The following is a 25,062-nucleotide window of genomic DNA, read 5'->3' on the forward strand; positions in this document are numbered from 1 at the left end:
TGACATCAGGTTCACTGGTCTGTAGTTACTCGGAATATCCCTATTACCTTTCTTTTACAGGGGGACAACATGAGCAACCTTCCAGTCCTCTGTCACCTCACCTGTATTTAAAGGCAAAATTCTTGGCAGTGCGGACAAACAGAGGGATCTTGGGGTCCATGTCCATAGATCCCTCAAAGTTGCCACCCAAGTTGATAGGGCTGTTAAGGAGGCATGTGGCATGTTCTTTTATTAGCAGGGGGATTGAGTTTAAGAGTGGCAAGGTTATGCTGCAGCTCTATAAAGCCTTGGTTAGACTACTCTTGGAATACTGTGTTCAGTTCTGGTTGCATCATTATAGGAAGGATGTGGAAGCTTCAGAGAGGGTGCATACCAGGATGCTGCCTGGACTGGAGGGCATGTCTTATGAAGGAAGGTTGAGGTTGCTAGGTCTTTTCTCATTAGAGTGAAGAGGGTTGAGAGGTGACTTGATAGAGATGTACAAGATGATCAGAGAAAGAAATAGAGTGGATTGCCAGAGGCATTTTCCCAGGGCGGAAATGGCAATCACAAGGTGGCATAATTTTAAGGTGATTGGAGGAAGGTTAGGAGAGATGTCAGAGGTAGGTCTTTACACAGAGAGAGGTGGGTGTGGAATACGCTACCAGCAGTGGTAGTAGAATTAGATACATTACAGACATTTAAGTGATACTTGGATAGGCACATGGATGACAGTAAAATGTAGGGTATTTAGGTTAGTTAGATCTGAGCATTTAGAAGGTCGGCACAACATCGAGGACTGAAGGGCCTGTACTGTGCTATACTGTTCTATATGTTGTTTGTAGATACGATACCTATGTAAAATCACATAGTTTGAGAAATGATCAAAGTAAAAGGAACCCGTTTAAAAGACTGAAATCAGATGCCATCTTTATTTTAGTTCAATAAACATTTACATGAATGTGTTGTGGTTCTGGAATGGCGAACTATTTAAAAGGTAGACGTTAGCCTGGAGAGGCTACTTGGCAGGAAGGGAGACTGCAGTTACAAGAGACAGTGCAACAATGAAATACAACTTCTATCAGAGGCAAATGTCATGCTTCAAGGGCTGTCCGCAGGCCTGAACATAGGAAAATAATGTGATAACATTATTCCATTCCAAAGAATCATTTGTGGAGCTGCCTCAATTTCTACTGTGTAACATTCAGCATCTAAAGAATTTACACTTTTTTTTGAGGAATCAGAAAAGAAAATAAACATGCATTTCAAAATCTGCACACCTGACAGTCAAAGGATTTAAAGCTGAAATTAGTGCATTTACTCCGCTGGGACCAATAATTTGTACCCAGCCAGGACAGCAACTTCAGTAATGTTTGAAATTAGTTGTGCAAACTCTAGGATTCTTACCAATTCCTCCATTTAGACTTTTACTGTTTATTCATTTTGATGTTCACATGCAGTTCTGCAGTTGTGGGACATATTCCCAAAGTGCAGGAATCTGACACTGAAACCTCACAATGTTCTGTGAATACAGCAGAAGCTCAGAAACTAGTGTCAGGCCACTAGTGTCAAAACTGCATGGCACAAGAGAACCTGTGACTGAGAACTTTGTCACTCTCCATTTATGCTGAATATCTACTTTCATTCCAACTACTAAACATTCTCAGAAATTAGAAATTCCTTCACCCCACACTCACAAGAAAAACAAATTAACTTGTGGAAGCAACATTAAGACCTGCTTACGTTTCCCAGATTTTAAAACCGTATTTCATTTTGTTGGAGAGATGACTGAAATAATTAAGGGAGAAGCATGAGGTGGAGACAAAAGATATTCCCTTTGGGTGATTATTGTGCACAGTAACTGGGTTAGGCCCCTTCCTGAGCCCAAAACCAGGTTATATACTCCCTTCAATTCTTTTGTTTTACAATGAATCATAATACATCCATGCATTAATATCTTAGCACTGCTGCTAAATAATTAAAGACAAAATGGAACTTAATTTACAACAAATATGGAATACCAGTCACTCGGGCTCACCTTATGGTGGGAAATTCCTGTGTTTACAACAGTCAATTTGCTGTTTCAGGATCTTTTAAAATGTAAGATTGGTAGCATGATACAATGGTACAGTACTCTATATTACACAAGAATGATTTAAAGACAGTTTTTAAACAAACAAATGAGAGCAGAAAGTGTCTTTCATTGTGAATTCTACATGAGCATCTGTGATCACAATTTCTTCTCCACCCAGCATCTGCTCATCTGAGGACTTAACACTGCTTTGCATTTGCCTATGTGAGCAAACCCTCCTTTACTTCATCACTTGGTGAGCTGGGCTCGAGGAGAGTCTCTTGTCTGTGGTCTGCAGGCCTGAAAAAACTACTAAAACCGTAGCCAGGGCACTGTATTCAGTCATCACTATCTGATAGTGTCTCATATTGGGAGGAGAGTAAGGGAGCTGGCTCGCGCTCCCACGTCCTGGCTGGAGGATGTGAGCTGGCTTGACCCATGGCTGGTGGTGCACAAGCAATCGATGTTGGTGCTACACTCATCATACGCATTGTCAGTGGGTTATAAGGGAACGCAGTTGAGCCTGTGCAACAAAACATGAAGCAGTTAATCCACATTCTTCGCTTTGTGAAATTTTTAGGTTATATTGTTGACAAAACTGAAAACAGAACGCGACGACGCCACACAAAAATTTCTACTTTTGTTTTACAATGTGTCATAACATATCCATGCATTAGTATTTTAATTAATTGGGAAGGCAATGGCCTAGTGGTATTACACTAGACTGTAAATCCAGGTAATTTTCTGAGGACCCAGCTTCAAATCCAACTGCGGCAGATGGTGGAATTTGAATTAATATAATAATCTGGAATTAAGATTCTAATGATAACCACTAAACCATTGTCGATTGTTGAAAAACCCACCTGGTTCACTAATGTCTTTCAGGGAAGGAAATCTGCCATTCTTACATAGTCTGGCCTCCATGTGACTCCAAACTAGTGGTTGATTAGTCAGAGACTAGTCAATGAAAGCCTAACAATCATATTCACAGAATCATACAGTACAGACCATGTCTCAGACACAATCCAAACAGCAGGACATACCCACAAGATGTGGCAGCACTGTAGTATACATTTAGGAGCATGTTGCCCTCTGAGTTCTCAACATTGATTCTTGCCCCATGAAGTCCACGGCATTAAATGAAAACCAAGCAAGGAAACCTCCAACTGATTACTACCTAGCCTCTCTCCACTCTTCCCCTGCCTGATGGATCAGTATCCTCCATATTGAACATAAATAGGAAGAAGCATGAAGGATGGAAAAGTTTCAACAAATCACCATTTAATTGGTCATCTAATTTATTCCTGATGGCACTCTTTACAATTGTTTGATATGAGTGACAATCATAGGGGTGGGGGAAGAGATCTGAAGTCACGTATATTTGACCAGATGGAGTGTGGATATTTTATAACCATCTGCAGCTTTCATGGGTGTTTTGTTGCTGCCAACTCACAAATGAGTGTCCCCTTATTTTGTAACTATATTCCCTAGTTTGAGATTTTCCTACTAGGAGAAGCATCTTCTCAACATTTCCTATGTCAAGCCCCCTCAGAATTTTGTACGAGAAAGTGAGGACTGCAGATGCTGGAGATCAGAGTCGAGAGTGTGACGCTGGAAAAGCACAGCAGGTCAGGCAGCATCCGAAGATCAGGAGAATTGACAGGCATAAGCTATTCATCAGGAATGAAGCTTGTGGGCTGGGGCTGAGAGATAACTGGGAGGGGGTGGAAGGTAGCTGAGAAAGCGTTTCTTCCGCTGCTTCTGCCTCCACATCCATGTTTTCAACCAGGACATCTACCCACCCACCGAGGACCCCTTCTACCTCTTCCAACACACCCCATGCTGGCCTGTTACCCGCCCTTGACCTCTTCATTAAAAACTGTTGCCGTGACATCGATCATCTCAACCTGTCCAACCCCCTCACCCGCTCCAACCCCCTGCCCTCAAAACGTGCAGCCCTCCACTCTAACCCCAACCTCACCATCAAACCCACAGACAAGGGAGGGCGCAGCAGTACCGACCTCTACACCACTGAAACCAGGCGCCAACTTGTAGACACCTCCTCCTACTGCCCCTTGATCATGACCTCACCTCCCATCATTAAACCATCATCTCCTAGACAATCCACAACCTCATCACCTCTGGGGATAACCCAACCACAGCCTCCAACCTCATCGTCCATAAACCACGCACCACCCAATTCTACCTCCTACTGAAGATTCACAAACCTGACTGCCCCGGTTGACCCATTGCCTGCACCTGTCCCACTGAACTCATCTCTTCCTACCATGACACCTTTCTGTCCCCCCTAGTCCAGGAACGCCCAACCTACATTTGTGACACCACCATCCCCTTCACCACCTTCAAGATTTTCGTTTCCCTGGCCCCCAATGCCTCATCTTCACCATGGACATCCAGTCCCTGTACACATCAATCTGCCAGGTCGAAGGTCTCCAAGCCCTCTGTTTCTTCCTTTCATGCCGTCCCAAACAGTACCCTTCCACCGACGTCCTCATCCACCTAGCTGAACTAGTCCTCATCCTCAACAACTTCTCATTCCAATCCTCCCATCTCCTCCAAATTAAAGGGGTAGCCATAAGCACCCGTACAGGCCCCAGCTATGCCTACTTGTTTGTTGGATTTGTGGAACAGTCCACTTTCTGCAGTTACACCAGTGCCATTCCCCCGCTTTTTCCTCCACTACATCATTGACTGTATTGGCACCACCTTGTGCTCCCACGAGGAGGTGAACAGTTCATCAACTTTACCAACACCGTCCACCCCATCCTCAAACTCACCTGGACCATCTTAGACACTTCCCTCCCCTTCCTGGACCTGTCCATCACCATCTCCGGCGACCACCTAACCATAGACATCTACTACAAGCCCATCAACTCCCACAGCTACCTAGACTACACCTCCTCCCATCCTACTTCCTGTAAAAACGCCATCCCTAATTCCCAATTCCTCCGCCTCTGCCGCATCTGTTCCCAGGATGATCAATTCCACCTCAGAAGGTCCCAGATGGCCGCCTTCTTCCATGATCGCAACTTCCCTTCCCATGCGGTTGACGATTCCCTGCAGCGCATCTCCTCCACTTCACGCACCTTGAACCCCACTCCTCCCACCGCAACAAGGACAGAAGCCCTCTGGTCCTCACCTTGCACCCCACCAAACTCCATATACATTGCATCACTTTCTGCCACTCTACCACCTCCAAACGGACCCCGCCACCAAAGATATATTTCCCTCCCTCCCTACCCCTATCAGCATTCTGGAGAGACCATTCCCTCCACGACTCCCTCATCAGGTCCATGCTTCCCACCAGCCCACAGCCCACTCCTGGCACCTTTCCCTGCCACCGCAGCAAGTGTAAAACCTATGCCCACACCACTCCACTCACCTCTGTCCAAGGCCCCAAGGGATCCTTCCACATCCATCAGAAATTTACCTGTACCTCTACCAATGTCATCTACTGCATCCATTGTACCCACTGTGGTCTCCTCTACATCGGGGAGACAGGACGCCTTCATGTGGAGCGTTTCAGAGAACATATCTGGGACACCCGCACCCACCAACCCCACTGCCCCGTGGCTGAACACTTCAACTCCCACTTCCACTCCATCAAGGACAGGCAGGTCCTGGTCTTCCTCCACCGCCAAACGCTCACCACCTGAAGCCTGGAGGAAGAACGCCTCATATTCTGCCTTGGGACCCTGCAACCATACCAGATAAATTTGGATTTCAACAGCTTCCTCATTCCTCCCCCTTCCCCCCACCCCCACCCCCGCCCCCCACATTATCCCAGTCTCAAGTCTCCAACTTGGCACCGCCCTCCAGACCTGTCCATCACTCCCCCATTCACCTTCATCCACCTATTGCCTTCTCAGCTACCTGCCTCCCGACCCCACCCCCCTCCCATATATCTCTCAGCCCCGGCCCACAAGCCTCATTCCTGATTGAATTGAATTGAATTTATTGTCACATGAACCGAGGCACAGTGAAAATGTTTGTCTTGCGAGCAATACAGGCAGATCACAAAGTTACGTAGCATCGATAAGTAAATTATAGGTAAACAGCAGCAAAAACAAAAACAGAGGTACAGGTGAATGCTAAGTGTTTGAGACTCCACTCAGTATTCTGAATGGAGATGAAGGACTTATGCCTGAAACATCGATTCTCCTGCTCCTCAGATGCTGCCATACCTGACGCCCTTTTCCAGCACCACACTCTTGACCCCTCAGAATCTTGTACGTTTCAATAAGATCTTCCCTCAATCTTCTAAACTCTACAGAATAACAATCTAACCTATTTAGCCATTCTTGATAAATCAAACTCTTCATCCCAGGATTCAGCCTAGTGAATCTCTTTAGAAATGCCTCTACCACCAGTATGTCCTCCTTAAATACATAGACCAACACTGCACACAGAGCACTAGCTGCAACTTCATTACATCTTGCCAAGTGTACTAACACTTGCCTATTATTCAACGTTAACTCTCGAGCAATAAAAATCAAAATTCCAATTGCCTTTTAAATTACTTGCTGCAGTTATTAACTTTGTGCATTTCATGCACAGAAGCACCTAGATCCCTTTGTACTGCACTTATTTGGAATCTATGTCCATATGAGTAACAGTGAGCCTTATGATTCAACCTATCTATATCCCCTTGGAGATTCCTTATGTCCTCATTACAACATACACACCCACCTACTTTTGTTTAAAAAAAGTATAAATTACATTCTGCCCCCTCCTTCAAGTCATTAATCATAGACTATAAATAATTGAGGTCCTGAGACTGATCCTTGTGGAACTCCATTAGTTACATTTTGATGACTTGAAAAAGATCCATTAATCCTGACTCTATCTGCTGTGTGTGTTAGCCAGTCCTCACTCCATGCTAATACATTATCCCCAAAACCAAGAGCTCCCATCTTGTGCAATAACCTTTCATATATTCACTTATCAAATGCCTTCTAGAAATCCAAATGTACATCTACTGGCTTCTCTTGATCAACTCTTATTGATGGATCAAAAAACTCCAGAAAATGTCAATTATAACTTCCCTTTCACTGAACCATAGTGACTCCATTTGACCAGGTTAAGCTGTACTAAATGTCCTGCTATTTCTTCATTAATAATGATGGCAATGTTAGATATTAGGCTTCTTTGAGAATTTATTCTTAGAACTAGCTGACAATTAGAGATTTGTTGAATCTTTACCTAGCCACAAATGTCGGCAGACTTTGGGAACAGAACTGATGGAGGATCAAACCTAAATAAATACATCACTAATTGATTATATGTTGGAAAACAATTGGTGGTTTAAACCAAAGAACAAATTCAGTGAGTTCAAATTGACAGAGTCTGAACTTTAGATTAAACCAGAAAGAATACTTATTCAGAGTCACTCATTCCAAGTGTGACCTGTAAAGTTGCTCTGTAGCCATTTATGCGAACGTTAAAATAATCTGCTTGATTATTATGGATTTCACAGAGTTCCGACAACACAGTATATGGGACACCTGGTTCTCACTCACTCAATGACACTAACCTGACGGAGGTGAAGGATTGGCTTCCTCATTCCGAGCATCACTGGACACAGGGATCGATGTGCTCATGTTGCCTTGTGATGCACTCACAGGGTGGGACAGTACAACTTGGTGATCTTCTCCTTTATCGTCATATTTTCCCATTAAGGCTTTTCTGATAATGTCTTCAAGGCCAAGATTACTGGCTGGATCTGCAAAGGAATGACTCCGAGAACTGACTGAACCTGGGAGATGGGAGGAAATAATCATGGGGACAGAAAGAGGGAAACAGAACCAGTAAGGGGAAAAGAAGAGTGATAAGGGAAAGGGTGCAGGGTGAGGGAAAGAGAGGCACAGGCAGGCAAAGAGAGAATGGGAAAACGAAAAGTCAGCACTTATTTTGCAAGCTGCAAGCTCCAAATAGCAAGACAATGGCAGCATTAACGATTAAAGCAACAGCCATGAACAGACTCAATAACTTCATTTCCTTTATACACATTGAAGAACAGAGCAATACAGACAAAGAATTCAGCAAAGGAAGTTATTGTTCCATGTCTGTACCATTCCCAGTGGCTGCCTGTAATTAGCAAATTTATTTATACAAATAAATTAAGTGGCCTGAACATTACAGATTTCTGGAGAAAATGGGCAAAGGATCTCTTTTTTGAATTCCCCCACCCCTTCCAGAAATGCCATAGATCTTCCAAAGCAACCAAATCTACAACCCAAACTGTGTACTACAGAACAGAAGCAGGCCATTTGGCCCATCTACTCAACACAGGACTCTCGATACCTTTTTTTCATCTAACGGCACTAACAGCCTTTATGTGGCTAGTTTTCTTTCAAAGCATCTATAGCATTCCCTCAACTAACTGGGTAAAGATGTTTCTCCTGATTAGGTTTATTTTTGGTCACTGTCTTAGACTCACTACCTTTAGCTCTCGTCCTAATTGCAAGTGATAACAGTTCTCTACAAGTGCCATTTCAAACTATTCACCACTTTTAAAAAATTCAATCATGCGTCAGTATTCTCTTTTGGAGAAAACATTATCAGTATTTTTTTTAATATTGTTTCTAATACATAAACCAGAACTGTAACTGCTCGTGGTTATCCAAGTGTGGTCTAACCAAACTACTATCTAAATTCTTTCATGGGAAGTAGGCATCATTAGGTAGGTCCAAAATTGATTGTTCATCCCTAACTGCCCTTGAGAAGGTAGTGCAATTCATTATGTATAACTTCCATGCAAGTTCCTTCCTTTCCAATTTTGTTTCTTATCATTAAAATAAATGCCATCAAATATTGGGGGTACGGTGGTACAGTGGTTAGCACTGCTGCCTCACAGCGCCAGAGACCCGGGTTCAATTCCCACCTCAGGCGACTGACTGTGTGGAGTTTGCACATTCTCCCCGTGTCTGCGTGGGTTTCCTCCGGGTGCTCCGGTTTCCTCCCACAGTCCAAAGATGTGCAGGGCAGGTGAATTAGCCATGCTAAATTGTCCGTAGCATTAGGTAAGGGGTAGATGTAGATGTAGATGTATGGGTGGGTTACGCTTCGGCGGGGCGGTGTGGACTTGTTGGGCCGAAGGGCCTGTTTCCACACTGTAAGTAATCTAATCTAACACCATTCATGTTCTGGCATTATATGAGGGGGTTTGCTGAATACTGTGCTCCAAGAAAAGATCTGAACAGTTTTGCACCTGTCCACGAGTTTTCAATGATTTCTGTACAGGGTCAATAAAACCTCCCTGATCTTTCACAGTCCCTAGCTTATTATTTAAAAAGAAAAGGTTGTTTAATTAATTTCAAGTGAGCCACACAGCGAGTCCAACTGATAATTTTAAACTGGTTATTACTGTAATTCTTAATACAGTCAGGCTCACAGTGTGACTCATTTATGTAAGCTAGAAAGAACATGTCTACACATTGTACCTGTTACAGCCTGGACAAAAGCCATGCACTGGTGCATTTCATGCTGAATCAACTTGCCTTGTTTGAAATTAAACAACAACTTCACAATTAACTGTTCCATGAGGGCATTCTCTGTGACAATGCTTTTACCAATCAAGAGTCCACTTGTTAACCAATTAGCATCCAAATTTCTTACATTAATAATTGTTATTCCTTTCAGTTTTGGTATACTTGCCATTCTGTCCTGATGAGTGGAAATTTGACATCAAGTCTTTTTTTTTTGTCAGGAAGAACTTAATAAAAACTTTCTGCCAAAATGCATAACCTATCATCTCTCAACTAAATTCCATCTGCCATTTGTTGGTCCTTTCTTCTTAGAGCTAATTATTATCTTCATTATTAGTTGCACCTCCAAGTTTCCAAGGTGAGCGAGACATTCTGAGCAGAACAGGCTACTCAAGTCATTCTTGGTGCTGAGGGTCGAGCTAAAATTAACATCCCCCACCACATAGTTTATAATCAAAATTTCACCAGGAAATCTGCAATGCTTTGTACACCAGTCAGCTATATGATTTGGTTAGTTTGAAAGGCAAGGCTGTTACTGTTGGCAGGTTACATTGCACAACATGCTCGTGGTCCCAATTGACAAACGGAAAGCGAATAAAGGAGTAGAGCAACTGCAGCAAGGAGGGCTGGTAGACAGTATTTGGGGTAAGATCAGGTGGCCACATCAGAAACAAATCCTCGAGTTGGTTAGCACTGCCATGGTTTGAATCCATGGATAAGAAATCAGAAAGAATATCTCCTCCAGTAACAGATTACTCTCCACCCATTAACATGTTGTTCCTTTTGACAAGGAAGCTCAGAAATTATGAACAAGCTGTGTTTAGCCTGTGGATGGTATTCCATTTCATCAGTTAGCTACTTTCTGGAGAAGTTTACAAAGTCAAAACTGGGGTCAAGTACACCACTCCTTTGCAGTGAAACTAATTTGGAAACTGCAGGTAAGACCTGAAAAAATGTGGCTAGATTGTTAAGCAAATGACGCACCTTTTTTGTACGAAACCACACCTGGGGCGAAAGAAAGAGAAATAATTGGGTTTTAGCAGCTGAACTTCTTAAAATTAGTTTTTATTTTACAAGATGTTTTAATCTGAATGTATAAAATCAGTACATTTTTACAAATTAGTAAATAGTAATCTTCTGATGTAAGCGGAGTTCGTTAAATGAGAAGGCAGGCCATATTCACTAGACATACACAATCCACCCTAAAAACGTCTGGCATGCACACCCCCAGGTTAAGGACATACCCCATTCCCAGCTTCAGCCATGACAGTCAGATACATCCACCACAAGGAGAAAGTCAGAGATGAGCATGCATAATTAGCACCCCTACCACCCTCAACCAAAATAAAAGTCAGAAACATGCCTGCACGCCTCACAGGGTCAGTCAGATGCAGCCTCAGAGAGGCAGACACAGGCACAACCCTTGGACATTCCAGGAGAATGTGCATGCGTTCCCCTCAGCCTCCCCTGAGACAGATGTGCATATGGCAGCTGACATTCGGGTGCCCATGTGGACCCCCATTCCACCCAGAGAGGGGCACACATATCCCAACCAGACAATTTGATGCACATACATTACCACCTCGCAACACTCAAGACATATACACAAACTGATTGGTAGTGAGACGTGTTCAAACACGGCTCCTGCCAAACTGTGCCACATGTCTCTGCACATCCACCTTGAGACAGGCAGACACAATCATGTTGTCATCTCTGCATGGACTCACTGATTGAAGGCATCCCAACACATCTGATGGACACACCCTCAGACAGACTTGTGACATCACCACCCCAGCATGCACCCCTCAGAGAGGTGGACAATGTGAGCAAGCGTACACACACATCCAAGACAATTGCATATTTATACATACCTTCCCAGATACACATACATGCACACACAAGTCAGATATGTATACCCTACAAGTCAGTCAGATGCACAGGTGTGTATACTCCTGCCTGATAATCAGAGCGAAGCTACATGTCCGTAGCCTCCAAGACGACAGTTGGACCTCCCCTCATTGCTGCCACAGATGGGCTAATATACATGCACACGAAAGGCATGCACCACTTATACAGCACCTAACTGCAGTTATGCTTCACAGAAAATACAGCTATCCATGAAATGCAGGGAAAATCAACAGGTGGAGGAGGAGAGGCTGGAAAATGCTGGTCTCCTGGTTTGCAAGGCAGGCATGGGAGCAGTTAGTAAGTTGCCTGCCCTATAGCTGTGAAAGGTGGTGCACTGCTTTGCAGGATTAGTGTATTGCGTGGTGGCTTCACTTGAGATAGACTTTATGTTTAATACTGTCTGTTCTTAGTTGGTGCTCACAATTATCCTGTCCATCTTTCAAGATGCTCAAAACAATATCAACTTGCCTTAATATAATGTTTTTATTGGACTGAAATGTTACGTGGTGCTTCACAAGAAAGTTATAAAGCAAAGGTAGACACTGAAGCACGTAAAGCAATATTAGCCAGATTGCCAAAAGCTTGGTCAATGAGGTAGGCTTGGAGAAGCATCCCAAAGGAAGACAGAGGTAGACAGCATTAGGGAGGGAATTCCAGAGTTTACAGGCAGGTAGCTAAAGTTACAGTCATCAATGGTGCAGCAATTAAAATTTGGTACACCAAAAATAGAGGAGTGCAGAGTTTTGGAGAGATTTGTAAACAAGGTTGAGAATTCTAAAACTGAAGCGGTGGGTGGGTTAGGTAGGAGTGATGGATGAAGGGGATTTGCTGAGCTCGATTAATCAGAATTCCACTGAAAATAAGATTCACTGGAACAAATTGCCCAGGTTCCTTCAACAGCACCTTCCAAAACCACAACCTCTACCATCTAGAGGGCAACAGGTGTACGTGAACACCACCACTTGTTAGTTCCCCTCCCAGTCACAAACCATCCTGACTTGGAAATAGGTCTCTGTTCCTTCACTGTTACTGGGTGAAAATTGAGAATTCCCTTAACAGCGCTGTGGTTGCACCAACAGTACATGGGCTGCAGCAGTTTATCACTACCTTCTAAGGACCTATTCAGGGACACACAATCTCATGAATGAATAAATACACAACAAAATGCTGTTGAGTCCTGGATGATCAAAAGGAATCATTTGGAAATTGTAATTTGGACAAGATTGGAAATGGCCTTAGTTTTTCTCTGGTAGTGAAGACTGAGGATTTCAAGATCCAGAGCTATTTGAGCTTGTGATATGGAGACTGTCTCAGTGTTCCCATCATACCTTGCCCAATGGCCTACCTCGTACTGAATTCATAGTGGTAGCTGCAACGTGAACTTGTCATCAACACTGATACAAAGCTTCAAGTTTCACTGGCTGCGTTTCTGCAGGAAACATTTCATATTGAAATATCGACTATAAATGAGGATGCTCACTGGGACCGGCTTTCCTAAAGGAAATGCAGCTCACCTCAATGTTTCATACATTAATAATTACTGTCACATTAGAGGTCACTACACAAAGGAGGACTCATAGGATTGAGAATAATATTTTAGCATCATAGAATGCTAGTTAACAGACCGAAAGAAAAGTATGAACACAATGGTCAATTTTAAATTAGTAGGATGTCATCAGTTTTGGGGCCTTGATTACTTACAATCTATATTGACTTAGATGAGCAGAATGAGTGCAGTGTTCAAGTTTGCTGACAATATAGAGTTAGGTGAGAAAGTAAGCTGTGAGGAAGACTATTAGTATGAAAAGGGATATTGTCAATTAGAGTGACTGGGAAAGAAGATGGCAGGTGGAATGTGAAGCTATATAAATGCAAATATTTACTAATTGGTGTAAAACTGGGAAATGTTGCTGTTCAGAGGAATTGGAATCCTTGTCAAGGACTCTTGGAAAGTTAATATGAAAGTTAATAAAACAGCAAGTAGTTACAAAAGCAAATGGCATATCTACCTACATTATAGTGCGAACAAAATCAGAAATTGCTGGAAAATCTCAACAGGTCTCCAGCATCTGTGGAAAGAAATCAGAGTTAAAATTTTGGGTCCAGTAATCCTTAACTTCTGAAGAAGCATCACTGGACCCAAAACATTAACTCTGATTTCTCTCCACAGATGCAGCCAGACCGGCCGAGTTTTTCCAACCATATCTGTTTTTGTTTCTGTTTCAGATTTTCAGAATCTGCAGTTCTTACAGGTTTTTAAAAAAATATAGAGGGATTGGAATATAACAGCTAAAAAAGATTGTGAAAATTCAGCAGGATTTTCATGAGGTCACACCTGAAGTTTGGTCTTCTTATCTAAGGAAGGCTTACAGATGTCTTGGATGAAGTGCAGCTAAGGTTTGTGCGACTGACTCCTGGGCTGAGAGGAATGTCCTACAAGAAGTTGTTCTCTAGAATTCAAAATAATTATACGCGATCTCACTTAAGCAAATAAAAGTTATAATAAGGTGGATGTTGGAAGGATGCATCACTTGGCTAGGATGTTTAGAATTTGGGGTAACAATCTCCATAAAGGTTCAATCATTGAAGACTGAGATGAGAAGCTTACCAACTTCGAAATCTTTGGAATTCTCTACCCCAGAGGACTGAGAAATTGAATACTAAGGAAATTCAGGGATACGGAGGTAATTCAGAAAGAAGGAAACTAGGAAGAATGGTGGAGCAGGCTCAAAAGGGCCAAATGGCTGAATCCTGCCCCTATTTCTTACTTTAAATCAGACCTTACCTGATGATGTGACAGCAGGCAAGTTAAATATCTCAGTCCCAGGTTGCGCATTAGCTGCAATGATAAAGAGAATCTGTTAATAGGTAACCACACAGCCTGACGAAATAGTCAAACACCACAACCCTTGAGCTGAAGTTTATTCTGAAATTATGTAGCCTTTGATTATGCCTTATTCTGTCCATAATCTTGGAGACAGTGAAGACTGCAGATGCTGGAAAAGTCAGAATCAATAAAGTGTGGAGCTGGAAAAAGAACAGCAGGTCAAGCAGCATCAGAGGAGCAGGAGAGTCGATGTTTCAGGTTGGGACCTTTCATCTTCCAGCTCCACACTTTGTTGGTCCTGTCCATAATCTTGCCAGGCAGAACTGAGATGGGCACAAAATTCTGCTCTGAACCATCCAACTGGTTCTGCATAGAGGACCAGAAACTTATCTATAGGTCATGACTGGGCATCCTAAGAGAACCACTGGGTGCATACCCAAGGTGCAAATTCTAATAACACGCCTTCCGAATGAAATCTAAAGATTATGCAGTCCCAGTTAGTTGTTAAGAATTGACTATTGTGAAACTAATCATGAACTTTGCTGGATTCTCACTCAAATTAGTCTGTATTTGGCCTGCTACACTGTGTTGATGAAACTGAATTTTCGTTCAATGAGATACACCTCATTTGACAATTAATCAAAACAAAATCAGTCTTCCAGACTCAATATTGGGTTTGACATTTTCAGGTCACAACCTCTGGCCCCAATTTATTTAGGCATTAGCTGTTGATGATGATTCTGCTAGTTCCTTGCTCACAACTCTTGTAGACCACGTTGCCTCATTAGTATTTCTTCTGCCTTGCACCATCATTCATCAGCCATTAACGTTTTTTTCCTTCAACTCTATCACTCCCTTTTGCTCTTTTACACCTCTGCACTTCCTCATAAATATTTCACCACTAACACCTTTTTGTTCTGAAGGAAGATCCTTGACCAGAACCATTAACACTTTTTTTTCTCTCTCTCTCCATACACATACTTCCAAACCTGCTGAGTATTTCTAGTTTCAATTTTATTCCAGATTTCCAGCATCACACCATTTTGCTTTTGAACATAAGGGATGAATGGGCTCTTCCCGGTCCTACTTGCCAGTGAATAGATACACAGAACAGACACTACACTTACTTTTCATCATCAAATTTAACTTTTTTTTGTTAAGGAGGAAAATGAACTAAAGCAGTATTCATGAAGAAAGCTTGTGAGCAACCATTTGCCAGAATAGTGCTTGAAGGAGCGTGATCAGTTAGAATCTACAATAAGCCTTGCAGCTGGTGCCTCTACAAATATAGATGCGGTTTGTTGTGGCAGAAATTAAAAGGTAGGATTTGAATAGATTATTTCTTGAAATTAGTCAACCTCTGATAATTGACTTGGGGAGTATTGTGGTGTCCTGATTGTCCCCAGTGTCCCAAAAACACTTTCCTCTGGTAGAAGAGACACTGAGTTCTTCTGGTACCTGGGTATATTTATTACTCAAGCAACATTCATGAAAGGGAAATCTTATTATAGCATTTCAAGGAGGTCTCAACCAGAGTAGGGGAACCAGTAGTTGTGTTGCACTTGGACTTCCAGATGGCATTTGACAGGGACATTTAAGCGACTCTTGAATAGCGACATGGAAGTTAGTACAATGAAGGGAATGACGGTTAGTCTGATCTTGGAGCAGGGTAAAAGGCTGGCACAACGTTGAGGGCTGAAGGGCCTGTACTGTTCTATCTTCACAAAGTACAAAGTTACATCATAAGAACCTATGATATTGGTGGTAGTATATTGTTGTAGGTAGAGAATTAGCTAATGGGTAGGAAAGAGTGGGTGGGATAAGGGGTTCATTTTCAAGTTGGCAACCTGTGGCCAGTGGGTTTTACAGGGATTAGTGCTGGTACAGCAATTATTTTCAACAAACATGGATGACTTAGAAGGAAGGAGGTGCACTGCAGCCATATTTGCAGATGACACAAAAATAGCAAGGGGTACAAAATTTACAGAGAAATATTGATAAATTAACCAAGTGGGTAAAAAAGTTAGCCAATGGAGTATAATGTGGGAACATATTAAAGTGTTCATTTTGAAAGGGAGAACAAATGAACAGAATATTATTTAATTGGAGAAAAAGTGTAGAAAACTGTAACACAAAGGGACTTGGAGATACTTGTGCATGAATACAGAAAACTAGCACACAGGGACAGCAGGTAATCAGGAAGGCTCTTGGAATGTTGGCCCTAATTCAGAAGAATGAGAGATGACCTCATTGAAACATACAGGATTCTTAATGGGCTTGATATGTTGAAAGCTGGCAGGATGTTTCCCCTCATTGAAGAGTTTGGGCCAGAGGGCATAGTCTCAGAGTTAAGGGATGCCAATTTAAGACTGAGATGTCAAAGAATTTCTTGTCTCAGTGGGTTGAGAAATTCTTCTATTTACAAAATAAAGGTGGGGCAGTTTGGCACCTTAGGATTGTATGATGAAAAGAGAGAACTGGAACTGCAACACACAGAGATTCCATTATGTGGTTCAAACAAACTTGATGCAGATATAGCCGTCCCTATGTTCCTGAGTGTTAAGGCAGGAAATACTTTTAAACTCTTGAAGAAAGTGGTACAATCAGGCGCAAAAATGTAAGAAGAAATAATAGTAATGGGAAGTTGCGTGTGGAGGCTGAAGAGATTGGGGAGGCGCTGAATGAATACTTTTCGTCAGTATTCACTCAGGAACAGGACATTGTTGTCGATATGAATACTGAGGCACGAATAAGTAGAATGGATGGCTTTGTGATATGTAGAGAAGAGGTGTTGGAAATTCTGGCAAGGGTGAAAATGGATAAGTCCCCTGGGCCTGATGGCATTTATCCTAGGATTCTCTGGGAAGCAAGGGAGGAGATTGCAGAGCCATTGGCCTTGATTTTTGTGTCCTCTTTGTCGACAGGAGTAGTGCCAGAGGACTGGAGGCTAGCAAACGTGGTTCCCTTGTTCAAGAAGGGGAGTAGGGATAATCCTAGTAACTATAGGCCAATGAGTCTCACTTCTGTTGTGGGCAAAGTCTTAGAGAGAATTGTAAGGGATAGGATTTATGCACATCTGGATAAGAATGATGTGATCAAGGATAGTCAGCATGGTTTTGTGAAGGGCAGGTCGTGCCTCACAAACCTTATTGAATTCTTTGAGAAGGTGACGAAGGAGGTAGATGAGGGGAAAGCGGTAGATGTGGTATATATGGATTTTAGTAAGGCGTTTGATAAGGTCCCCCATGGTAGGCTACTGCAGAAAATACAGAGATATGGCATTGAGGGTGAGTTGGAGGTTTGGATTAGGAATTGGCTCTCTGGAAGAAGACAGAGGGTAGTAGTTGATGGCAAAGGTTCATCTTGGAGTGCCGTCACTAGCGGTGTGCCGCAAGGATCTGTTTTGGGACCATTGCTGTTTGTCATTTTTATAAATGACCTGGAGGAAGGGTTAGAAGGTTGGGTGAGCAAGTTTGCGGATGATACGAAAGTCGGAGGAGTTGTAGACAGTGAGGAAGGATATGGCAGGTTACAGCGGGATATAGAGAAGCTGCAGAGCTGGGCAGAAAGGTGGCAAATGGAGTTCAATGTAGCTAAGTGTGAAGTGATTCACTTTGGTAAGAGTAATAAAAAGATGGATTACTGGGCTAATGGTAGACTACTTGGTAGTGTGGAAGAGCAGAGGGATCTTGGTGTCCATGTACACAGATCTCTGAAAGTTGCCACCCAGGTAAATAGTGCAGTGAAGAAGGCATATGGCGTACTGGCTTTTATTGGTAGAGGAATTGAGTTCCGGAGTCCTGAGGTCATGCTGCAGTTGTATAAGACTCTGGTGCGGCCGCATCTGGAATATTGTGTGCAGTTTTGGTCGCCATACTATAGGAAGGATGTGGAGGCACTGGAACGGGTGCAGAGGAAGTTTACCAGGATGTTGCCTGGTATGGTAGGAAAATCCTATGAGGAAAGGCTGAGGCACTTGGGGTTGTTTTCTTTGGAGAAAAGAAGGTTTAAGGGTGATTTGATAGAGGTGTACAAGATGATTAGGGGGTTAGATAGGGTTGACAGTGAGAACCTTTTTCCACGTATGGAGTCAGCTATGACAAGGGGGCATAGCTTTAAATTAAGGGGGGGTAGATATAGGAATGATGTTAGGGGTAGGTTCTTCACTCAGCGAGTCGTAAGTTCATGGAATGCCCTGCCAGTAGCAGTGGTGGACTCTCCCTCCTTATGGGTATTTAAGCGGGCATTGGATAGGTATATGGAGGATAGTGGGTTAGTGTAGGTTAGGTGGGCTTTGATCGGCGCAACATCGAGGGCCGAAGGGCCTGTACTGCGCTGTATTCTTCTATGTTCTATGAATCCTGCAGAACCAATTTTCATCAAACTATTGGTGATTGCTAAAGGTTCAAATTCCAAAAGCACAACTGGCATGGTGGTGAATGTATCTCCCAGTTTGTAGCAATTTTAAAGAAGTTAGAAGAATGCCTCAAATTCAGAGACAACTTAAGTGATGTTATCAGAGACATACTGGTGTGTGATTTAAATTGTGAAGCAATACAGAAGAAATTACTGATGGAAAGAAACAGATTAAAGAAAGCACTGGAGATGGTCTTAATGGAACTAGCAGCCAAGAAAGTTCAACAGCTAAGCTTGAATGTCAGAATGCACAAAATGGCAGCTGAGAGATGAGCACCATGCAGATTCAAAACTCCTTTTGATGTGGAGAAACAGGTTACACAACAGAAAATTGCCCCAGTCTGCATGCAGAAACTGCAGCAAGAAAAGGCCACATTGAGCATATTTGAGGAGGAAACATGAACAACACAAATTACAGAGACTGAAGAGTAGGAAGAAAATCTACATGGTTTGAAAAGGTCAGGAGAAATGCCCAGACTCTCAGAGAGAAGAGGAGCTGCCCTTAAACATATAGGCTATTGCTGATAACACATACCGATACTGGGTCACCCTCTATGAATGGTAGACCAGTAAGAATGGAGGTGGACACTGGAAAGGCAGTTTCACTGATAGTTGAAAGTGCATATCAGAAGCAGCTGAGTCACATTGCACTGTAACCCTCAAAAATCGTACGTAGAAAGCACGTGGGTAAAGTTGAGCCTTTAAGGAATTGCATCAATGTGAATGTTCAATTATATAGTCAGTCTGAAGATTTGTCCAGTTGTCCATAGAAATGTTTCAGATTTATTCGGAAAACATGGTTGGAGAAAATTGGGCGGCACGGTGGCACAGTGGTTAGCACTGCTGCCTCACAGCACCAGGGACCCGGGTTTAATTCCCGCCTCGGGCAACTGTCTGTGCGAAGTTTGCACATTCTCCCCGTGTCTGCGTGGGTTTCCTCCGGGTGCTCCGGTTTCCTCCCACAGTCCAAAGATGTGCAGGTTAGGTGAATTGGCCATGCTAAATTGCCCGTAGTGTTAGTTGAAGGGGTAAATGTAGGGGAATGGGTCTGGGTGGGTTGCTCTTCAGAGGGTCGGTGTGGACTTGTTGGGCCGAAGGGCCTGTTTACAGACTGTAAGTAATCTAATCTAATCACAAAAATCAAACTCAACTAGGCTGAAGTAAATCATTTGTCAGATTCTGAGAATAACCTACCACAAATTCTAAAGAAACATGCAACGTTTTCAGTGGGGAAGATTGGAAAAGATCTTTGTCAAATTAAAAAGAAGGATGAGAATCAAGTATGATGATTCAAGGCTAGATCAGTGCCTTATACAATCAGATTAAAGGTCAAGGCAAAATTAGAGAGACTTTTCAAGATGAGAGTCTTTGAACCTGTAAGTATGAGTGACTGGGGGTCATGCCTATTTTTACCAGTGACAAAGAAAGATGTATCGGTACAGGTTTGCAATTTTTAGGTCATTATTAATCTTGCACCATGTGCTGAGCAGTATCCTTTACCTTTAATCAATGACCTATTTGCTGGACTAGCTGGAGATCAGCTTTTCAGTAAAACTGACTTTAGTCAAGCCTGTCTCCAGATGAACGCAGATCCTGAGTCACAGAAGTACTCAACGATTGTAACAATAAAGGGCCGTTCAAATACAGGAGACTTCCCTTTGCAATCACACCTCACCTGAATTATTCCAATGTGTCATCAATCAGATTCTAAGTGGATTTTCAGCAACTGAGAGTAACAACTTCAAGACTGTCAGTGAGAGAGCAAGGAGTGAGGTGAGGAAAAACTTCTTTCCAAAGAGAGTTGTTAGGATTTGGAACGAGCTGCCTGGGAGAGTGCTGGAGGCAGATTCCATAGGACATTTCAAATGAGAGCTGGAGATATATTTGAAAGGGATGAGGGCTACAGAGATAGGGCTGGAGTGTGGGACTGGTTGGGTAGTTCTTTTGGGAAATGCCCTCCTTCTGTACTGTAAAATTCTATGATTTTATTCTATGGATTGGAAGAGGCCTAGTGTTACTTAAATGATATTTCAGTCACAGATTTCAGATGCAGCCACAATTCAGATGCGACTCTGGAGAGGTTTGAAGATTATAGGCTAAGAGTGAGGAAAAATAAATGTGATTGAATTTTCAGAATTTTCCGTTGAACATTTAGGCCATTTCTTGGTGCTAAGGTACCACACAAATCATCTTCAAAGAGGCATCAGCACCAGAAATGTAAACCAACTACGATAATTTTTGAGCTTGCTAAATTTTATCTTTCAAGTTTGACTCAAACTTTGCAATCATTCTCAAGCTATTATCTCAATTTATTATGTCAAAACAAGAAAGGGAAATGTGAAGAACAGTGTGAAAATGTTTTCACACAAGCTAAAGAGAACATATTAAAATAAAATGCCTTGACCCATTTTCACCCAAAGTTACCAATGCAGGAGAAGGACAAACTCAGACGTACACGAGAAATGATCTACTACTATCAAAAGTGATGGACATAGTACTTCACAGTAAGCTTTTAAGAACCACCCAGGACTCAAACTACATGTCAACTGGAAGCTAGAACTATCCATACAAGCAGGATGTTTCCTATTAGGATCATTATTCCCCCACAGCTAAGGGGACATGTGTTAAATCAATTACACCAAGATCACTGTAACATTGTTGGAATGAAGGAGATAGCCAGAAATTACTTTTGGTGACCAGGGTTCAATTCCAAACTCGAGGAGAAGGTGGGAATGCATGTAGCCTGTGCAAGAGCTCACAACTTACCTCCAAAACATAAAACAAAACAATTTCAAAAATCGCAAAAGAATTGAACACATACTCTGGTTCTGTCTTTACAAAGGGAGACACAAATAACCTCCCGGAAATATTATGGAACCAAGGGATTAGAGAGAGCGTGGAATAAAGGAAATCAATTTTAATATGAAAATAGTGCTGAGGCAATTAATGTAGTTAAAGGCTGACAAAAGACCAGGGCCTGATAACCTACATTCCAGAGTACTAAAGGAAAGGACCCTGGAAATATTTGATGCATTTGTTGTCATCTTCTAAAATTCTACAAACCCTGGAGCAGTTCCTTCAGATTGGTGTATGGCAAATGTAATCTCAGCATTTAGAAGGGTCGGAGAGAACGAAAACAGAGAGTTACAGACCACCTGGGGTGGAGAAAATGCTAACAATCGTATAAAATGTGATAACAGGACATCTGGAAAGCATCAACCAGATGTGTCAAAGCCAGTATCAGTTTATAAAAGGCAAATCAGGTTTAATAAATCGATGCAAGATTTTTGAGGATTAGAATATATGGGGAAGCAGCTTGGGATTTGGTGCATTTGGATTCTCAGATGCATTTTTATGAGGTCCATCATAGGAGGTTAGGAGGCAAAGTTAAAGCACATGGGATAGTGGTTAATATATTGGCATTGACCAGGAATTGCTTGACAGATAGAAATCAGAGAATTGGAATAAATGGGTCTTTTTCCAAGTAGTGACTACTGCAAGAATCAGAACTTGGGCCCCAGCTACTCATTAAATGATCTGGAAGAGGGAACCAATGCAACATTTCCAGTGCTATTGGCATCTTTATAAAACAGCTTGGTGTATGTTGTGGTCAGCTGTGAATTGAAGTGATGCTGTTCATTGACACCATGATAATCTGAAATGTACAAACAGGCCTTGCTGCCTTGTTACTGTAAGCAATCAACACTCCTAAGAATAAATGTAGCTTCTGGTATGTGTAAGACCATAAGACCATAAGACCATAAGACATAGGAGTGGAAGTAAGGCCATTCGGCCCATCGAGTCCACTCCGCCATTCAATCATGGCTGATGCGCATTTCAGCTCCACTTGCCAGCGTTCTCCCCGTAGCCCTTAATTCCTCTAGACAACAAGAACCTATCAATCTCGGCCTTGAAGACATTTAGCGTCCCGGCTTCCACTGCACTCCGTGGCAATGAATTCCACAGGCCCATCACTCTCTGGCTGAAGAAATGTCTCCGCATTTCCGTTCTGAAATGACCCCCTCTAATTCTAAGGCTGTGTCCACGGGTCCTAGTCTCCTCGCCTAACAGAAACAATTTTCTAGCATCCACCTTTTCAAAGCCATGTATTATTTTGTACGTCTCTATTAGATCTCCCCTTAATCTTCTAAACTCCAACGAATACAATCCCAGTATCCTCAGCCGTTCCTCATATGCTAGACCTGTCATTCCAGGGATCATCCGTGTGAATCTCCGCTGGACACGTTCCAGTGCCAGTATGTCCTTCCTGAGGTGTGGGGACCAAAACTGGACACAGTACTCCAAATGGGGCCTAACCAGAGCTTTATAAAGTCTTAGTAGTACATCTCTGCTTTTATATTCCAACCCTCTTGAGATAAGAGACAACATTGCATTCGCTTTCTTAATCACAGACTCAACCTGCATGTTTACCTTTAGAGAATCCTCGACTAGCACTCCTAGATCCCTTTGTGCTTTGGCTTTATTAAGTTTCTCACCATTTAGAAAGTAGTCCATTCCTATATTCTTTTTGCCAAAGTGCAAGACCTCGCACTTGCTCACGTTAAATTCCATCAGCCATTTCCTGGACCACTCTCCCAACCTGTCTAGATCCTTCTGTAGCCTCCCCACTTCCTCAGTACTACCTGCCTGTCTACCTAACTTTGTATCATCGGCAAACTTCGCTAGAATGCCCCCGGTTCCCTCATCCAAATCATTAATATATAATGCGAACAGCTGTGGCCCCAGCACCGAACCCTGCGGGACACCGCTCGTCACCGGCTGCCATTCTGAAAAAGAACCTTTTATCCCAACTCTCTGCCTTCTGTTAGATAGCCAATCCTCAATCCATCCCAGCAGCTCACCTCGAACACCATGGGCCCTCACCTTGCTCAGCAGTCTCCCGTGTGGCACCTTATCAAAGGCCTTTTGAAAGTCCAGATAGACCACATCCACTGGGTTCCCCTGGTCTAACCTACTTGTTACCTCTTCAAAAAATTCCAACAGGTTTGTCAGGCATGACCTCCCTTTACTAAATCCATGTTGACTTGTTCTAATCAGACTCTGCTCTTCCAAGAATTTAGAAACCTCATCCTTAATGATGGATTCTAGAATTTTACCAACAACCGAGGTTAAGCTGATTGGCCTATAATTTTCCATCTTTTGCCTTGATCCTTTCTTGAACAAGGGGGTTACTACAGCCATCTTCCAATCATCCGGGACCTTTCCTGACTCCAGTGACTCTTGAAAGATCTCAACCAATGCCTCTGCTATTTCCTCAGCAACCTCTCTCAGAACTCTAGGGTGTATCCCATCGGGGCCAGGAGATTTATCAATTTTAAGACTTTTTAACTTTTCTAGCACTATCTCTTTCGTAATGGCAACCATACTCAACTCAGCCCCGTGACACCCTTTAATTTTTGGGATATTACTCATGTCTTCCACTGTGAAAACTGACGCAAAGTACTTGTTAAGTTCTCCTGCTATTTCCTTATCTCCCATCACTAGGCTCCCTGCATCAGTTTGAAGATGTAAATGTATCACACTGCAAACATGACTGATTACTAGTCTGTGATTCCAAACATTCAGTATTAGATGCAATTCTGGTTTTGAACAACCTTTATTAAATAATCCTGACTATACGATTTACACCAGATTTTAATTCAGGATTGCCAGTCAGGCTCACAGTGTGATTTTTCACACATGATAGAAGCTAAATTTATTCCTCCTCAGGCTTTGTTATTTATAGGCAAAGGAATATGTCCACACATTACATCTTGATCACTGAAGAAAGGGCACTGGAAACCGGCAATCTATGCTGTAACACCATGGCAACACTGCTTTACAGGCTTGTCAAATCACAGACTAAACAAATGGAACCCTTTTTTTGTGTATAATTTGTTGCTCCTTTTTTAAAGGTGGTTTTGTTGTATCCTGATGAGTGCAAATATAAATGCTTCAACATCATGTCTTTTTTTAAAATCAATGTTCATTTTCTATAATACCAAAAAATTAAGACAATAAAATACACAAAGTGCAATTCCAGTAGCCTGTGTTCCTTGCAGCTCAATCATGAACACACATTACCTAGGAAAAAAATGTGTGCATGAATATAGAATATTAAACTGCAGCAACTGATTCTTCCTCATTTATTCCCTGAAATCCAACAGGAATTATTCTATAACTCTAGTTAAACCCTTATTCTGGAACACCTGACCTGCAAGCAATAACAATAACTGTATCAGTTAAATATAGCCCATGCTTCCTGCCAGTTCTGACTTTCATGGAGAAATACACAAAGGGTGTCTGCCTCGTGTCCATACAAAACAGGTAATCAGGTCTCAAGCTATCTTCAA

The 25,062-nt window shown here is 42.4% G+C and overlaps 1 protein-coding gene across 15 annotated transcripts in view; it reads right to left on the reverse strand.

Annotated features, from left to right (window-relative positions):
• Positions 1–882: 882 nt before the first annotated feature.
• Positions 883–25,062, reverse strand: part of ncor1 (nuclear receptor corepressor 1) — a 406,208-nt gene continuing 382,028 nt past the window's right edge. For 14 of the 15 annotated variants that reach the window (XM_072590142.1, XM_072590152.1, XM_072590155.1 and 11 more), the window contains 4 exons: positions 14,252–14,305; positions 10,543–10,563; positions 7,605–7,826; positions 883–2,573 (listed from right to left, as the gene is read on the reverse strand). In XM_072590142.1, the coding sequence (XP_072446243.1) occupies positions 2,389–2,573; positions 7,605–7,826; positions 10,543–10,563; positions 14,252–14,305 (482 nt within the window). In that variant the 3' untranslated portion in view covers positions 883–2,388. The remainder of the gene's footprint in view (positions 2,574–7,604; positions 7,827–10,542; positions 10,564–14,251; positions 14,306–25,062) is intronic. The other variant, XM_072590146.1, reaches the window with a different exon arrangement.

Source organism: Chiloscyllium punctatum, chromosome 19 (assembly GCF_047496795.1).
Source record: "Chiloscyllium punctatum isolate Juve2018m chromosome 19, sChiPun1.3, whole genome shotgun sequence".
NCBI classification, from domain to species: domain Eukaryota; kingdom Metazoa; phylum Chordata; class Chondrichthyes; order Orectolobiformes; family Hemiscylliidae; genus Chiloscyllium; species Chiloscyllium punctatum.